The 18,662-nt window shown below is 41.3% G+C and overlaps 1 protein-coding gene across 2 annotated transcripts in view; it reads right to left on the reverse strand.

Moving 5' to 3' along the window:
* Positions 1–1,383: 1,383 nt before the first annotated feature.
* Positions 1,384–18,662, reverse strand: part of PDZRN4 (PDZ domain containing ring finger 4) — a 253,616-nt gene continuing 236,337 nt past the window's right edge. For both annotated transcript variants that reach the window (XM_075428274.1, XM_009943416.2), the window contains 4 exons: positions 17,368–17,430; positions 13,833–13,934; positions 10,295–10,411; positions 1,384–3,524 (listed from right to left, as the gene is read on the reverse strand). In XM_075428274.1, coding sequence (XP_075284389.1) covers positions 1,998–3,524; positions 10,295–10,411; positions 13,833–13,934; positions 17,368–17,430 — 1,809 coding nt within the window. In that variant the 3' untranslated portion in view covers positions 1,384–1,997. The remainder of the gene's footprint in view (positions 3,525–10,294; positions 10,412–13,832; positions 13,935–17,367; positions 17,431–18,662) is intronic.

Consider the following 18,662-nt stretch of genomic DNA (forward strand, 5'->3'; position numbering starts at 1 on the left):
TGGCAGCTGAACTCTGATTAGGAATGGGACCTGTTTTTATGACTGTGATCACTGGAATGCAATGAGGGAAATAGCCAAATCCCTGTGCTTTGATGTCTCCAGAAGAAGAATGTGTACCTTCTTAGATGACTTAGGCTGGTCAAAGACAACTCCCTGGCTCCGCTGGAGGGACAATCTGGTAATGGCCCCTTGAAGCAGTACTATATCACCCCGTGACCCTCTCTGGCCTTGGATTCTGCACTTTTTCTAATTTAACAGGAAACAGTGAAAGTATTCTTCATTGCTCATGAACAGCTGTATGTTTAGTGAGGATTTAGCGTGATGTTTCCCTGAGTCTGGTGCGGAGAATATTCTGATCATCAGACTGTGAACTGTCCGTGGCATAATTTTCCTAAGCACTCAGGGAGTAGTGTTTTTATGGTATTTACATGCCAAGAGATCCAGAGAGCACTGCCAATGCCTACTAGTGCCAAAAGTGGTTAGAAAACAAATGACTGATCTCCAGAACTGTATCATTTGGAAATACCGTAATGTGCTTTTCTGCATCTTCAAGCATATCTTGTAAAGCCTGATGCCAAGTGACTTCAGCACCTAATCCTGCTGTTAAAAGCACTTCAGTCAGTTAGGAAGTGCTGCGAGTCACGTGCAGGGACAACAAAAATGGGGCTATGAGGCAATGCCTTCAACTCCGCTGACTGCCCAGGACTAGGCATTTCAGCTTGCTGTAACTCACTGGGCTGCCAGCAGCAGCAGCCCAGAAGATGCTCCAGCGGCAGCCAAGGTGCCCCTGCTGCAGGAAGGAAGAGACAAGGCACCCAGGCAGCAAGTTGCCCTTGTTCCTGAGCCCCGCCGGCTCCCACTAGGGCTCTTCTAAAAGACTTGGATTCTCCTCAACAATCAAGTTAAAACCTTAACTCATTTAGATGCCTTTCATTTTTTACTTTTCCTTAACTCATCTTCCATGAAAATGTCAGTGACAGGCACTGCTAGTTTTTCTTGCACAAGACTGGCTCAAAGTTAGGCATACGCTCTGTTTATGTTTAGTATGTGCAGAACAAATAGCAAGCTCATCCAGTGAAAGGACCCACAGTAGTTGCCTGACAGCATACAACACCGCAATGTATCAGTGAATCATTCATTCAACTAATAACAGCAGGTAAGAAAAAGGCAGAAAGACCTACTCACTCCTATGTATTCTGCAAAATGAAGAGCTAATCTATAGCAACTAGTTTATGGAATTGTGTACCGTGTTCTTGAAATCTCTGTATGCTGTAAATATCATGCATAGTGAATTGACTCATCCTTTAAGGCAAATGCTCAACTTAAATCAAAGAAGTCTTGACTTTTTTTTTCTCAAAGATAAGCAATAATTTATTTCTCTTTCATCTTCACAATTATCACATACTGCCCAGCTACACGACCATTGCCACTACACAACACAGGAGAATTGCCCACCTACACTTTACTTGGACAAATACAATTGCAATTTACAGGTTAGATGTACTGTACAACGTGTAGTTGGGAAAATGTCATTCTTATCTATACCATGGGATGTGGCATACGATTTATAAACAGATGCAATCTAAGACATAAAACTTTAAACCTTATTAAGCCAAGGATACAGTATAAAGCATTTTGTTTTGGTATTGTATTGTTACTAAAGTAGAAAAAAGAAAACTAGAGAAATAAATCCAGATCTTAACTTACAGGATATGTATTAGGTTAAGAAATTACTTGGCTTCTCCAGTTTTTTTGTTTTGCTTTTTTCTTTTTCTCTTTTTCTACAAATGAATATTATGAATATATTGCAGGATAAAGAAAGACTGCCAGATAAAGAAGGTACCATTATATGAAAAGCAAATGAAAAATTACCAGGTAATTTTGCTTACAAAAAAGGTCAAACTAGAAACAGTCACAAAATATATAAAAATGCCACATTGAACGAGGCAATCGTACTCTACCTAAACTGGTAGTATACCCTCTGAAAGAAGCTGCGTTCATACAGTAGTAACTGATAGAAAGGCATTGTGCACTCTTGTGCCATCTGGAGATTTAGCACCGTGTGTCATCAGTTCCTGGATTGTCATCCAGTTGTCCAAGATTTTCTTGTTTCTCTTTTTCATCATCTTTTTGTGACTCAGTTCAATAATGTTAATTTCCTTCTTGCCCTCACTGCCACTTTGCGGACTTTCCTTAAGACACTCCAGCCTGCTTCTCATCATGAACTCCCGCCGCCTCCTCTGCTCCTTAGCTCGCACCAAATGCTGCTTCCGCTCTTCTTTGCTCCAGTAGCGACCCATCTTCATCTCACTCATCGTATCATCGTCTGTCGTCATCCCACTGCGCTCCTCTTTAATTTTTAAGGCACGTTCCTTCAGGATTCTGTCTCGAACTGGTCTCTTTGTGATGTACCTCGTCCCATCACTCCTTATTTTCACCTTCCATTCCATCTTGGGCTCCGCACACTTCTGCGAGTCTTTGCACATGCTCACCAGGCTGAGCTGGCTTTGGGCGTACTCCACAGCAGACTTCTGCTGGATCAGTTGCATATAACTTTGATAATGCTTCGCATGAGCGGGTATATTTCCATACCTGTAAGAAGAGCTGTGATATGGAGACAGGTAGGGAATGTGCTCGCTGCTCTGCTTTTCCTGGTCCGTGAATTTGCTGCTTTCTGACACCAGCACTGCTTCCTCAGCAGCACTGTTTTGCTCAGTGGGTTTGGTTTTGGCCGAGGTTGTCTCCCTGTTGCTTTGTCCAGAGGGTGACTGATTAGCCACGATTGTGCTCCTCAGGTTTTTCCTGTTGGTTATGCTGATCATCCTCTGGAGAGAGTTATCGGGGGATCGCTCCACAGTCAGCGGAGTGCTCCTGCAACTTTCGGCCGTGTTATAAGCGCTGGAGCTGTCCTTGTCGGACTTCTCAGGGTGCTCCATGATGTCATCCAGTTTGCCTCTTTGTACATCTATGCTAGTGTTATAATTCCTGAACCCTTCGTCATGTAAAGCCCATATGTCTCCATACTGATCCCTCACCTTTTGGAGCCGGTGAGCTTGCATAATATTCTGACATTCAAGTTCAATGTTCCTCAGTTCCTCATTGAGTAGCTGCAGCTCATGCTCCACTCCATCTTGCTCTCTTCTGTTGCACTCTATTGTGCTGCTTGAGTAATACAGGTCGTACTCCCCGTGGTTTCGAATCTTGCACTTCAGTTCCAACAGCTGCCGAAACCTTTCACATTCCTCCTCTGGGTTTCCTATGAAATCAGACTCAATGTATTCCCCAGACACAAAGCTTTCATTGCACTGGAGCTCAACACTTCCTAACGTATCTTGGCTGTGGCCCAGCTCGCGTTTGCTCTGCAGGGTAGCGCTGTTCTGCTCCTCAGGTGCATTTTCTTGCTCTGAGCTCTCGTCATTACGCAGACTTTCATCTGTAGGTCCCACCCCACTGTCCTTCTCATGATTGTTGGAGGATGAGGTTGCAGTGTCTGTAGTGCCATCCTCCTCTTCATGTTTCTTTGGCTAAAAAAATGAGCAAATCAAAATGATTAACAAGTGCAGACCATACTACATGAGAATATTTTCCAGCTCTATTTTGCTTAAACAGCTTGGATCTTATTTAAGCCAAATTAAAACAGATCACTAAACAGCAGTCCTACTGCTCATCGCTTTTAAACATTTCTGAGCGTCACACTGTGGTGGCCATGCCAAGTGAAGTAGATGAATTACAGCACGAGTGATATATCTCCTAAAGTCCGGGAAGAAACGCTTCCTTCTCTAGCTAAGCCATCTCTTTGCAGTGCTTAAAGATAATGATCACCAGAGGGTGCACTGTTTTTGATTCTGGATTATGGCCAGAGACTGGTGGAGCTCAAATCTTCTCAAACTTGGGAAAAAGCTTCAGGACTGGTTTCACTTCAAAAGAAATAGCAAGCAGCCAAACAAACAATGATTAGTACAATCTAAGAGGGTGCAAAAAGACTACCGTTTTTTTTAGCCAGTGGACTCCTTGTTTGCTCCATGGAGAATGGCAGGGTTGAAGCCTGCAGAGGGCTAGCCTGTTCCACTATACCCTCCACAGCCTTCTCTCTCTCTTCTTGTTTTCAATAGTCTTTTTCTGAAAGACTGTTCATTTTGAATTTTAGGACTTGGCTGAAGTAGATCTCTCTCTATTACATCCCTGGAGACCATTTTTGTTCCCTAGTTACAGTTTATGTTCCTTAGAAATAAAAACACCCTTTTACAATAAAGTGTAGAACAACACTGAGCGCTCGCCACGGGCATAATGTCAAGCTATTAGGCTGTTGTTTTTTAATTCACACTCCACTCATTTTGCCTACCTTATTTATATTCTCGACCTATTTATATTCTCAAAGAATATGAGATAATACCTCTCTGCAGAGACAGATACTTTTTATTTCTCAGACTGGATAAGCAAAGAATTCCCCCCTATTCCCCTTATAGAGCAATCATGCATAGTGCAATTTATATGGCCTGTTCGCCAAATATCTAAGTGTACATCATACCAACCAAACACCATTTCTCTTTTAGGAGCTGTAATTGCATAATTATATATAATGGTAGTAATAATCAAGGGAGAGAAAAGGCACAGTGCACCCAGTGAAAAGAAACAAAGTGGCCACTGTCATAATTCCCTTTTTCTCTACTTTGACAGACAGTAAAACAGGATGAAAATGTGTCTCCTGTCTCATCCTTTCTCCTCTCTTCATGTGCACCTCATGACTACACACCCTTCATCTGGTTTCCTTTCGTCAATTGCCAGGAAAAAATAATGGACTAGTCTCAGAAAACCAAAAATAACCTCCACCCCCCATATGCAATGTAACAGAGAAATAAACTAAACATTGAAAGAAGCACACCACCAGGAGAATTCAGTGTCTGTGACAGACCAGTTAAAAAAATCTGAAAAGATGTTTTCGCAATTTGTTGTCAGACAAGACCTGCAAAGAAAACCTGATTTTTAAAATTGTATCATACATTTTACACTCATCCTTTTGCACATGCAATGTGTAGCTGATACCAAAATGCACAATAAATGCACTCATGTCGCTCTGGCAGCCACACTGGCAAAATGCCAATTACTATCTCTCACTCTCCCCAAATAGGGAGAAACTCTCCCCTTGAATTTAAACATCATGAGACAGAATGCATTCAGTGTTATTCGAGGGATCATGCAATGGTTCAATGTTTCTTGATGTTGTAGGGTCAGAATTTTCTAGAAACTAGATTTCGAAACTGCAAGGAACAAATGTAGACTTGCATGAAAATTCTGCAAGTTTTAAAAATTCAGTGGTACTTATTTTTCCCATCTGAGATCCTCTCAGATCTTTCTACTTATCCGCTTAAAAAACAGGGGTATCTTGTTATCACAGGAAGAAGCAATACAAAGAGTAGTACCAGTAACACTATAAATAAATGTTTTAGAACTGTTCTATTGTTCCTCTGCTTATGCATTGATGAGTAGGTGTATAAAATATATTGGAAGATTTTTTATTAACGCCCTTGCTATATTTTTCCAAAGTGGCTGCAACATTTTAGTTCCATTTTCAGGAGCACCTGGAGAAGTGGTGGAAATGCAACGTCTTCCCACATCACCTGTTTTTTAAAAGTTCCAAACTGTCATATTTACACAGAGAAAAAAACCAATGTCTAGAGAATTCTTCATGAAAACCAAGAGTAACCAGAAAGAAGAGCACTCCGACCAGCCAAGTGGCCAGGGCATTCATCAAGAATGCTGGAGATTTAGGTTTAATTTCATGTTTTTCTCGTTTACCTCCTCCAGGTGAGTGCCGCTACATAAGCTATTCTGGTCCCTTCTCTCATCTGCTTTGGAGCTGCTCCAGCTTGTATCGACCTCCTCTGCCTCCAAACCTCTCAGCAGAGAAGTGACTCCAGTCTAGGTCACCTGCGCTGCACCCCAGCCACTGCAATCTGTAACCAATGTTTCTCATTGGTCTGGAAAATATTTAACTACTGACACAAGGGAGAACAGCTCCACCAGACACTGGGAGGGCCATGCTGCAGAACAGCAGAAACGTGGGTGCCTGCCCCAAATGCCGGGCTCCATTTGCATCAGCAGACAAGGAGGGCCAGGATCTACTTGCTGACCCTGAGGGTGAGCAACGTAGCACAACTCGCATCCATATGACTAAACCCATCTTACTCCCTAAAGAGGGTAGCTTATCCATACTGTGTTAGCACAGTTATACAGCTGAGCTCCATGATTCTTCCTCTGATGTCTCCAGCATGGTGCCACACCACCAAATCATATATCTGAGCATTTCTGAAAAAATTCCTTCATGTATCTATTCATAAAGGTGTTGAAACAGACTTTACAGTTTGGGCCCACGCAATCAAGACTTTCAGAATTAGTGTCTCTTGTTTTCCACACCACTTTTATCAACAGTTTAAACTTTGCTCCTTCAACTCCCACTTGATTTAGACCGAGTGAATATAATACACTGCCATCGACTCAAATTACACTATCCATAATTAAGACACACACACAAAAAATGTAAACAAAGCAAACTCATCTTTCCAGTGTAGTAGAAATCAGATGGGTGGAATTGATTTGACCAAATGTAAGTGTTTATAGTACAGACACCTGCATGTCAGGTAGGCACTTTGGGTTTCCACCTCCCTCACGAAGAAACAAGTGCTGGTACAATCAGATTCTTCTTAACCTAAAGCAGACATCCATATCAAGTCAAATCTTTCCCCAGTATGTGGATACTTGCAGCTAGTTCAATTAAGAAAAAGGAAAGTAATACAGGTATTTATTGTACTGCATGTTTTTGAGATACATTTTTTAAAAAATCCACTGTGACTCAAGTAAAGTAGCCCCTGGCATTTCTGTCCTGGACTTGTCATGCTTACTGGAGCTCCTAAACATGAGCAGACTCAGCAGTCTTTTACAACATGAGATTATTTTAATTTTATTTTGAAAGGTAGCAAGCCTATTTCCAAGTTAAGTCCCTTCTGAAAAACAAGAGATAGTCTCCAATTGTCAGTGCATTGTTTTTGTCAGTGTTATCTATTATCTATTCCAAACAAAGTGTTTATTTTCAAACGTACGTTGTCAATCTCTTCTACAATTACTTCTGTTTGAAATACCAAAGGGCTCCTTAGGCCTCATCTTTGCAGTGAGAACTCAGATAATGAGAAAGCAAACCTGGCCGTGCGTACAATCAAGCAATAAATGAACCTCAAAAGATTCTGCATTTGAGCTCCAGCAAGCATCCATGCCTATAAAATGGCTAATCTTGCAGGAATTCAGACACTGTTATATTCTCATTTTACAACTTCTGATGTATATTGGGACTCAAAACCCCAGCTGCTAGCAAAGTTTGAAGGCAGTGAGATTCAGTCAAAGGTTTTAATAAACGTAGCCACTGGGGTCTCCAGTTAGAGAGGGCAACTAACCACAGTGAGAGGACTCTCCAGTGGCAGGCTAACCACGAGGCACTGCAGCCACGAGGGAAGATTGGGACTGATTTCAGTGGTGCACTAAAAGGGAAAATGCTCTTCTGCAAACAATGCTGTTCTTTTAAAACAGGCCTCTCAAAAAAGAATTTCCCCCAGATATTTTCACTGCATTTCAGCTTTGAATGAACTCCAATGAATTTTTTAATCCAATTTTTTCTCTGCTTAATAGGTTTTGATATATTCCGTGATACTGATAAGAATTTCTGCATAGGAAATATCTGATCTTCTTCTGAAAGTTATATCTGCTGCACAAAGAATCGCAATGTTGTAAAGTGGAAGGAATACAATGAGTTATAAAAAATGGAGAATTACATCTTTCCTTGAGGTTTATTGGACTATTCGATACAGAGAAGATACAATTCTTGATTAAATTCCATAGAGTGGCACAGAAAAGACACGACTATCTACTTACTTCTTCTATTACAAACTATACTAGATTTTTCTGTGACAGCTCATACTAAATGTTAAAATGGCATTCTGTAAAACAGACTCCTATTTGGAAGGATATTCTGCTATAGCGTGTATTCACTCCTGCAGCTCGCAAGATTCGTGACAACAGATGATTATGAAGAGGACTGTGTTTCATTCACAAAAATCAAGGCTGGTGTTAGAGCAAAATCTCTGTGGCCAGCCAGAGAGCTTGAAAACACTCACCTTGGCCACTGGCAGCCGCAAGGAGGGCGGTCTCATTGCTCCTGTGGATTATGTGATTCACCTCAGGAAACTGCTAGGTTTCCTAGCCTAACAAGGAGCAAAGAACCAGTTTTCCGACTTGCTGAGTCACTACATAGAGTTTAAGGAGACAGCAGCTGTTGCAAATTACTGATGGCCCATTACACACCAAGTTGCATTTGGTTGATTCAATTACTCATCAGAAGGGCAAAGAAATATCTGGCTGTCCTAGAATTACTTCAGGCAACCCAATGTCACACACCAACAGAGTACAAGTGACCATAATTTTTTCAAGTGTAGCTCTCTTCTACAGGAATATAAAATCAACAGGAAAAAAACCCCTGTGTTGATATAAGATCCCTATGGGGAATAAGCAATCATAATGGTTTCTGTGAAACCACTTCACAGACCACCGCTGTTCAGTAATTAACACGAACTGCAACCAAAATTCAGCGAAAAAGCCAAAGCTTGACAAGAACTTGAGAGTGCAAGGTCACAAATGTGAAGTGATTTCAGAGGCCCCATCATGTCGTGTGAGGGGCTAGTAGGGCTCTGTAGACAGACCTGCTCAAGAATTTCCTCCAGAAGTGGGGGTTTGTGTGAAAATGTCATGGTGCAATGGAAATTGGTTTGTGAAGAACAAGTGTTCTTTCTGACAGGAAACCTTTTGCCATCCGAGAGAAAATTTGTGGTTAAAAAAATAAACAAGATGCCATACATCAGTTCGAAGTAGCTAGCAGTACAGTAGTTAGCACATTTAACCTGGAAAACTAAGGCTTGGATCACTGCCTGGAAAGGAGGGTCATAACTAAAAGGCCATGATAAATCCTGTTGCAAGCCTCCCTTCACCTCTGACCCTGGAGTTATTCCACACTGTGTAAATAATTAAATGCTTATAAGATCAAGGATTTGTAATCTGATCTATCATACTGCAGATAACTGACTTCATTATTCTGTCAGTGTCTCTGTCCCAGTGAATATTTAATTTATGTACCGTGAATAGCTTTAATAGGAGCTATTACCCAGTCAATAGCCTAGTGTCAAGGCTGCAGGGGAGGTGAGGGGGAAACAGGCTAGATGGACTTTCAGGCCCCCAGCGTGGACCAGGCAGTGAGGTATCTGAAGGCAGGTCTCCCGCTAGCCAAATAACCTCCCTGGTTTCCAGAAGAAGGAAGGCTCTCACAGTCTTTCTCCTTCTCTTCACTTCAAAAAAAAATGCCTCAGGCTCTGCTTTTGAGCAATTCAGAATGGGGAAAAAATAGTAAGTCACAAATTTCTGTGGGTGGAAAACCAGTTTCTCTCTAGCTGCACATACACAGAAGCCAGGAGATGAAGTTGGATTTTATTTCCTTTGCTCCACACAGGTGTGCACGCTGACAGATCATCTGATTCAGCTGTGGATAAGGTCACTTCTGCCTTCCACAATAAAGTACAACTGAGAAGACCCATCCCGTGATGGAACTGTATGGCTGGGGGTGCACATGCATGTTTGCCATAGTCACACTGCTTACAGCACATGTGGGCAGGTAAAGGTCAGGATAGCAGCAAGCTGAGACTATACTAATGGTATCCTTCTTTGCCTCCATCCACAAAACAAATGCCGAGCTGCGCATTGTTGGTATAAGAAAAATACACTTGTATTACCAAAACACCTATTGTTTAACACCTCTTCCATCTTTTTTTGCAAGCTCTCTGGTGCAAGCACTGGCTCATACCTCACATGCATACAAGAAGAGTGACATCTATCTCAACTTCGAGCTCTAGGTGCTACACTGACACAATTCACTAAAAACAAAAAATTGACATAAAAGACAATAACATAAACCCCAAACACTTCAGAATTAAAGACGGAAAGTAATATTATTCTGAGAGGTCAGAGAAGATGAGAAATCTGCACTTATCACAGTCTCCTAAATTATTTGCTAACTTGTTATACTGGACCTAAGCATCTGTTCTTCTTTTCCTTACCTACAGCATGCTGGAGTTCACAGCATTTTAGAGACAGAATTCTATCAAAGCCTTTGACTCCATTTTAAAGCATACCATTTCATTCTCTATTAATAAAAAAGTATACCTAGCAAGATTTGAAATGTTATGTTTAGTAGCAGTCCTACCTGCTCCACCTCGTTAGCAGTGTACTGCATCGCTTCATTATGCTGCTCTTCCAACATTTCCAAGTTTAACTCCTCTAAGAATTCATTCCTTTCATCATCCAGCCACCCTTCTTCCAGCTGCAAAGAATACATTAGTACATAATATTATGTTAGCAAGGACATATGCTAAAACAGGGTAAACCCAAATGGCAATGCTTGACTACTTCTTTTTATTCTAATGATTCTCTTCAGAAAGCCAGGCGGTAGGAGTTCACGTCTCAAGAAGAGAAGACGAAAAAGAAGGATAAAAAAAATGGGACTCAGGCCTTTTATCCTTTCTTGAAACAGTATGACTGATTTTCTCTCATAATGAAGGAGACTGCACAGCACAGACATTATTTCTTTTCAAAAGGTATGAAAGGCGCAGCGCATAATCCTGAAGCTGTCATGTTCATTATTGCCGAGAGTGCCCATGCTGAAAGAGCAGCAACATTACTAATAGGGCCAGGAGGCAACTGGGCTCTTTCCTCTAACAACCTCCGTCCCAGCGCTGTGCCCTGCTGCCGCCACCTCAATAGAAACCTTATGTTGCGTTTCTGTCACTGTTTTCCCATTGATCTTCCAGGTAAACAAACAAACAGAAGAGGGTGACAGAAAGATGTGGTGATTTGAAGGGAGGTTATTTTTGTTCTCGCAGTGTGCCTGGAAGCAAGGCTTATCTGTCTGTTTGTTTTTTTCCCCAAGCGTAAAATAATACTTTGACATTTGGTGAAGACAGCATTGCCAAAGGACAGGAGGAGACACCACATTTTCTGTCACGTGAATATATCCTCTTCCCGCACCCACTTTACACCCTTGACGTCTTTCTAAACTGATAAAACAGGCACCCCTGGCCTAAAACTCTGTTCTTCCCATTTTGTTCACCATGCACATGTGTGCACATGGCACCCATCCATTTGTATCTGTAATCCCTTGCCAGATGGCACACCGTGTTGAAAAGGAAAATACTGGTCAGTGGCACTCCTGGCTATAATGATGAGATCATAGCAGAAGGAAACAGTTATTGTTTTGTCGCTGGTGAAGGAACCAGAAGAAGGTGCCAAAAGGTGATAAAAGTCTCAGCACTAGCCAATTACAAGAGTACTAACTTTTCATGCCCCAAGACAGCAAGAGCAATGTAGCACGGGCCAACACCTTCAGCAGACGAAGTACCATTGCCTCAAAGCCAGGAGAGCTTTGGCCACAGATACCAGTCAGAAAAGTTACACCACGCCAGCAAGCAGCAGTTCAAAGTTACACAAGGTGTGACTGATGCTGTGTGGTACTTCTAGCTGAATACTGGCAGGAAACCACTGTTTCCTTCATAAACTCTGATGTGTTTTTGCTGATGCCAGTGAACAATTTCCTCTTATAAAGAAACTACGCCTTTCACCATTTCCCTTGGCAAAGCCAACTTCTAACAGTTTGGGATTAGAAGGTGGCTTTTTTTCTTGAGGACGTGTAATTTTTATGTTTGTCCTTACTGGGACCTTCAAACCATTCTCTGAAATATCTGGTACTGGCCACTAGCTTTGTTTACTTGTGTTGTTTGCTTTTTCTTCCCAAGGAAGCATGAAGACAGCTTTTCTCCCCCATAACGGATGCAGCTGAATTTCCCTCATTTGAGGAAATTGCAGAGATTAACAAATGTGGAGGACGAAAGATGAATCTCACTTGGGCAAATCTGCTGCTTTGATTGTGGCAGACCCAGTCCCTAACTAATGGGAATGCTTATGTTATGTTACAGCTTTCAGAATAAAAATTAGACATGGCTTATTATACAAGTGCACTATACATACTGTGTGCACACACATGCATGTGAATGCACATGCCTGTGCCATTTGTTTACATACTAAACAGGTTGTGCGCTCCTCCCATGCTCTGTTTCAAAATTTAATTATTCATCGGTGTTCATTGTGGAAATAAACGGTGAGAGAAGATTTTCTTCCCTGTTGATGAATGAATGTGCTCAGATTGTGATACTGCCATTACCATTTTCTATATAGAAATAAAAGCCTTCTTAATCCTGGTGTCTTTTACCAGAGTCAAAGCAACAAAACTAGCAGAAACCAGTTTGTGGACATCCTGATTTCTGACATACTAGGGCTTTTTCTTCAGTTTTGCCTGAATATGTTCTTAAAACACGTAAATGAAACAAAAAAACCCAACATCAAAGCCCCAAAGCCAATCCAAACCACACTTTCATCATTTGAAAGGAGCATCCATATAGGAAGCTATATTGGTACAGCTGAGTAATTCCCTATCACGTATTGATGTAGCTTTTTCATGTTGACCAGTCTGAACAAATACAGAAAATGAACTTTCCCTGGGCATGGGTGGGTTTCTGTTCCCTACTGAAGAACAAAATCTTCATCAAAAATAGTAAGAATAACATTGAAACAACTCTTTCAAAACTTCTGCAACTTCTGTTGAGGGCTACAATTTTGCAATATAATCTGATGCATGGCTTTTTTTGCTGTACTATGTCACCAGTTTTATGGGAATTGTTTAGATTTCTGAAAAACATAAAGGAAATGAATGCTGGAATTGTGAATCTTTTATAACTACTGTATTCATGTAGAGATTCCAAGTGGCACTGAATTATACTTACTCAATTTAATTTATACAGAGTATGCAGCTAGTGAGAGTGAGAATATCACATCAATAGCATGAGAGACAAATGGCAACGTAACCAATTTTGAATTGTTGGCAGATGGAGAGAACATTGACATTATAATGTCTTTTTGCTTTGCAATGACCTATAAACAGAATATAAAGGGAAGCACAAACAGTACTCTTCTTGCACTCTACTCCTCTCCTTTAGTCTGATGATCAACCTAACATCTGCCCCCTGCAGTGATATAAAAAATTCTTGACATGACAAGATTCTTGGCATTGGCATCATTCTTTTTTAAAACCACAGAAATGTTTCTAAAAGCTTTTGAAAATGCACCTCCCAAGACACAATTTACAATGCACAAGCAGGCTTTTGTGACCAGGGTGCTTTGAAAGCAATTGAATCCAGGTTTGCTGAATGGTATTGCAGTGAAAGTTCCATAATTCGTACATAAATGAACGGTTTACATGCCTGCTTATAAGTGCATAGGATAAAAAGGGCCCTCACCAACGACCAACTACAGCTTTGTGCAAATTCACATAAATGACTGAGGTAAGTATGGAAAATTTATCCCCAGAACAAATAAGAACCATCCAACAAGTAATACATAGTTTTCAAGTTCTACTTCATATTTTACTAATATCATATTAGTGCTGTCAGCTTTATTTGTATATCTGCTTACTCTGTCCACTGGAAAGGAATTGCTTAGTTTGGGGAAAACAAGCCCTAGCAATATGATGTTATTTTCTTTGTTGGTTAAACAGGGGCAGAGCTCTGCTATATTTGTTTCCTCCTTTTTCTCAGGAACTTTGGCATTCCTATTTCTCAGCAGTTCATTACTTACAGTGACAGTGACGGTACAGTACAACCCAAGTTCTGGCTCAGTGAATCCCTTAGTCTAACCTGCATCTCTGGCCTTGCGACCAGCAACACGATTTTCTTGCATTCTTCACTGGAGAGCAATGCCACTGCCTCTTCCCGATTCTGGACATCTTGGCCATTTATCTAGAAAACAAATGAAAGTAGCACATTAGCTTCTATTTCCACAAAGCAACACACAATAAAGGGCAGATATCAGCTCATTTGTGCTGAATGTATGGACAATGAAACTCGCGCAATGGGCTCATCTTCAGCCCCTCAGTGGTAAGTGCCTTCACTCAATTATGCGCTTACTGTAAGAGCCGTATCGATCGTTGAAGGATGGCGGACATCAGAGGAAGCAGTTATGTTCATAAATGTCCAACCTGCGCCCTGGTAACATACATCTAGCAACACAATTAACCAGCCCCTGACAGGTGACGTTCATCTTTCTCCGTTCAGAGTAATGGAAGTGTCACTCTGAGATAATAGTGCTGGTGGAAGCAAGACTGGTAATGCTACAGCTGAAATCAGTCTCACTGTATGCTGGTAGAGAGCCAATTAGAGAGCTACAGCATTATCTCTCACCAGGCAATACTTACAGGCCACTGCTTATTGCTACTCTGTTTAATCATTTCATATTTGTGTGGACAGCTTAGTATCCAGAACCACACAAAACATATGTATCCCCCTTACAAGGGGCTAATCAAAATAAACGTGGTTCTCCATTGAGAACGTGCTTTTCTCGCTGCTTTTCTCCTATGCTGTCACCTCATTAGAACAGCCACATCCATGACTTTGTGGTAACAAACACACACATTTGCATCGTCCAAACCTTTTATTGAGAGATTCAAATAGATATCCTATTTTCCAGGCATATTTGGCTTTGTCCAATTCACTGCACAAGAGGTGGATTATTCTCATTGTGGCAATGAAAAAAACAATACTTGATCCATTTGAAAATGAGTGAAAACAAAACTGGAAGACAGAAAGATCTGAATATTTGGGGTAAAAAAAAATCTTGTAAGGGTTTGATTCCAAAGTAAAAGGAACACCCTGGTCGAAAAGACAAAGTTGCATTTCTGCACATCTGTTTGGCCTGAAAGCTTTGACTCAGTTTTAATTCACATCAGAGAAAACCCCAGTGTACCCTGATTATCTAACCAGCAATAAATAAGATGTCTGAGATCCTTAGAAGCTTACATGAAGGGACAGCTGTGGTCTGTGGGAGACCAGAGAACCACTTGGTAATGCAGAGCTGCCCTAACCTGAAAAGCAGAGATGCAGCTATGGAGGTGCAGGAGCAGATCTCCAGCCTGCGCAAAGAACCCCCAGCCTCGGTGATGACTCCCGTCAGCTGAGCAAACGCCCCTGTCACGGGTGACGACCCGAACTTCAGCCTGCCCCACGGCATCTCCACTCCACTGGCAGCAGAAGTTTAGGCAAGTCTCACCATGACTGTCCTTATAAAACCTTTCCCTTGACTTTGTAACATTTCATGTAAAATACTCAGGCTGTTCTCAGGTGCTTAAGGAGACGGTGAAGGTGGCAGGAGAAGTGTGAGGTTTGTGAGAATGAGAAGGGGACAGTTTCAGCCTCAAAAATGTGAGGAAATCTGCTGTAATTTTGTGAGAAATATACAAAACCTAGCGTCCCTCCCAGCCCTAATCAATGCCATCCACCACCCACAGAAAATGTTCCCATGCTCAAGGATCCGGCTCTCTCCCAGCCTCAGTGTAATCCCCCTGTAATGGCACTGTCACCTTCTATTTCTCTGAGTTATCTCATCAATAAGAATAGATAGAGGGTCAATGTGTTTTCAGATATGAAAGTAAACCCCACATAACTCTCTGGGTGTTAACTTTAATGATCAAACTCATACCTATATATCAGCACTGACATTAAAGTAATGCTCCAGTCTACAAAAGGACAGCAGAATTATCTATGCTTCTCTCTCACCCCAGAGTCTTTACTCACAATTGAAATGAATTTCATTAGGAACTGCAGAATATTTGCCTGAACTGCTGTTGGCTCTCCACCTCACCCAGAAATTTTAGAAAGCAAGGAAAGGAGCAGAAAACCGACGTACCCTCTACTTCCATATTTTGAAATGCATGGAGTAGGAATGAAAGTTGTTTCTACTTGGTCGAATAAACCAGGTTTTTTTCTGATATTTGAAAGTTAAAAATATCATTATATCCTGTTTGCTTTCTTCAGTAGGTATTTTAGAGAAAGACACAGAAGGCAGTGCACTGACTTTTCCACTCCTAGCTGCACCCCATGATTTTGGCCCGTCACTCCAAGTACCACCAAGGAGCTCACTGCCCTTGTACTGTGGCATCTGTGTCTTCTGGGAGAGGGAACACCACCCATCCTGTGAACGTTTTCACATTCCCAAGCACACAGAGAATAAACCAGCAGCCCCTGAGTGAGTCCTGACATTAAAATGTAACTTCTTATTTCCTTTCCAAAAGATGGGCTACTTTGGGAAGCAGCTCGTAGACTCTCTTCTATTAGCTAGACGCCCAAAGCTGATACCAGGGTAAGAGATACAGGTACAGGTTTCAGCAAAGACATTTCCTGCAGAAATGGAAAGACTGGAGTGAAGGAACAGGCTGATCTTGTGACAACCTGAAAGCTCACATGCCTAAATTAATGTAGGGCAATTACAGTACTGGTTACAGAAAAGTGACTTGTCACACCAGGAGCTACTTCTAGGGCTTCAGTGAAAAAAGGTCAAAATACAAAGGAAATCCACTGGGAACCAGAACTAAAATGCTAGACTACAGCAAAATATTTCCAGTGTACTGATTTTTGGTAGCTGTTTTGTTATGTTGTCACTAGGGCAAAAAACGTACTGCCAGCTGAAAACAGAAACCCACTGCCATTCTAGCTATTTCCCTCTGTGTACAGGCACACTGCCCTCCTCCAGAGCCAGTAGCCAGGCACCCTCACGCACAGGGGCTATGCTGTACCACACAAACCTATCTTCAGGGCAGCTCCTTAAATGAGAGGATCAATAGAAATGAAGTGGAAAAAAAAAGCCAAGATGGTGGATTAGAAATGAACTCAGAAAAGCGATGTTTTATTGGTGGAGGAAAGAAATATTAACAAAAGCCTAATGAATCCCCCTCCCAAAGTACGTTCAGGATCATCCTTCACTAACAGCACATCTTTTGTATGAAAACTCTTACCATCTATGCTCAGCACAAGCGAGTTTTACCCACATTTATGTGATCACTGAATGATCAGCAAGTCTCTGACACCCATATTTATGTCTGCAAGATCCCTGTTTAGAATGTGACACCGAGACATACACAGTGGAAATGAGATTTGCTAATAAATACGGCAAAAAAAGACATGGGACATAAGGGCACGAGTCAGAACGAGTTTGTCATTCTCATTTTTCAGTACAAGCACTCTCGCTCCCAGCCATTGTGTTAAAAAACAGACAGACATGGATTTTCTCATCGATCACAGTAACAAAGAGAATACCTTCCCTCATTAACAGTCCACAGAGAAGACAGCACTGTGCATTTGTCTGAAGAAAGAGTTTAAGGAAGAGTCTATTGTCACATACTTGCAAAATGCGGTCTCCTTCACGGATCCGGCCATCTCTGGCAGCAATGCTGTTTGGATCAACCTGCACAAGACAATATCCAGTCACTGAACATGGGAAGATTTTTACTGGAAATGGTAACAGCTGCACAATTTCACAATTTGAAGAAGTAGCATTTTTACTCTGTACAGAGGCAATCTGAAGTTTCTTTTAGAGCCGTATGAACTCAACAGTTCTTTAACTAATCATATAAGCTTGCTTGAGATAAAAGCCTAAAGACAGAAAGGGTTGGGAGCATATGATTTTCAGGTTAATACTTTCCTATGCCACCATCAGGCATTAATCTTCAGCTGTCAGAGCACTAAGATTTAATGACAGAGTCCCTCTTCTCTGGAAGTTCACTATGGACTGAGGTGCTTCTGCAGCAGCTGATACCTCTATAGAAGAGGGCCTGTCTTTGGGAAAAGAGCAGGTTTATTTTTCTTTCATGGGAACATATACTATTACATCATTATCTCAGTTATCAATCTGTTATTTCCTCTGGAATTTTGCAGCTCACAAGGAAATAGCAAAAAACCCCAAAGGATCCATATTGGATAGATCACTCACAGGTACTGTATGTCATTCCTGGTCCGAGTCAGTTAATTTTAAGTTAGTTTAACCTAAACAGATGTTTAGGGCTCCATTAACAGTGTATCAAAGTCACGACAGCTCATCCCTGAGCAATGACCTACTGTTCATTGCAGGGCAATTCAATCTATCACCTTTTACTTGATGGTTATCGTAAATCATTTATTTTGCCTTGTCATGCCATAAGCTATTTTTTCAAACCAATCATTTGAATTGAGCATTTGGTTTGCAGGTTACAGCCTCTACAGCTGTTAGATATTTTCTTCTTGTGCATTGTCATAGGAAAAAAAATGTTCTGAAGTGCTTAATCAAGTACAAAAGACAATATAATTACATTCACTTAAAAAGGTCTGAGAAATTTCTACCATGTAGGAAAACCACCACATCTGAGAAACAATCTTGGAGTGTATTAAGAGATTCCTGCACTTTCTTTGTCATCACAAGGTCAAACAGACTTTAACAGTAGCACTTATACAACTGGTGGAAGACTTATTCTTGGGTAGTTTTATATTATATCCCTCATTCTTGTTCCAAGGCTGTGATTTTCACCTTGTTTGATATTGCTGCTGGCCTGTAAATGAGCAATCTTGCCTTCCTCCTCATTCACTCATATGGAGGAGAAGTCTCTCTACTCATCCTCTCTGTACATGAGCTTCACTCAAAATTTAGAATCATAGAATGATCTG

This window comes from Opisthocomus hoazin, chromosome 8, assembly GCF_030867145.1.
Source record: "Opisthocomus hoazin isolate bOpiHoa1 chromosome 8, bOpiHoa1.hap1, whole genome shotgun sequence".
Classification (NCBI taxonomy): Eukaryota; Metazoa; Chordata; class Aves; order Opisthocomiformes; family Opisthocomidae; genus Opisthocomus; species Opisthocomus hoazin.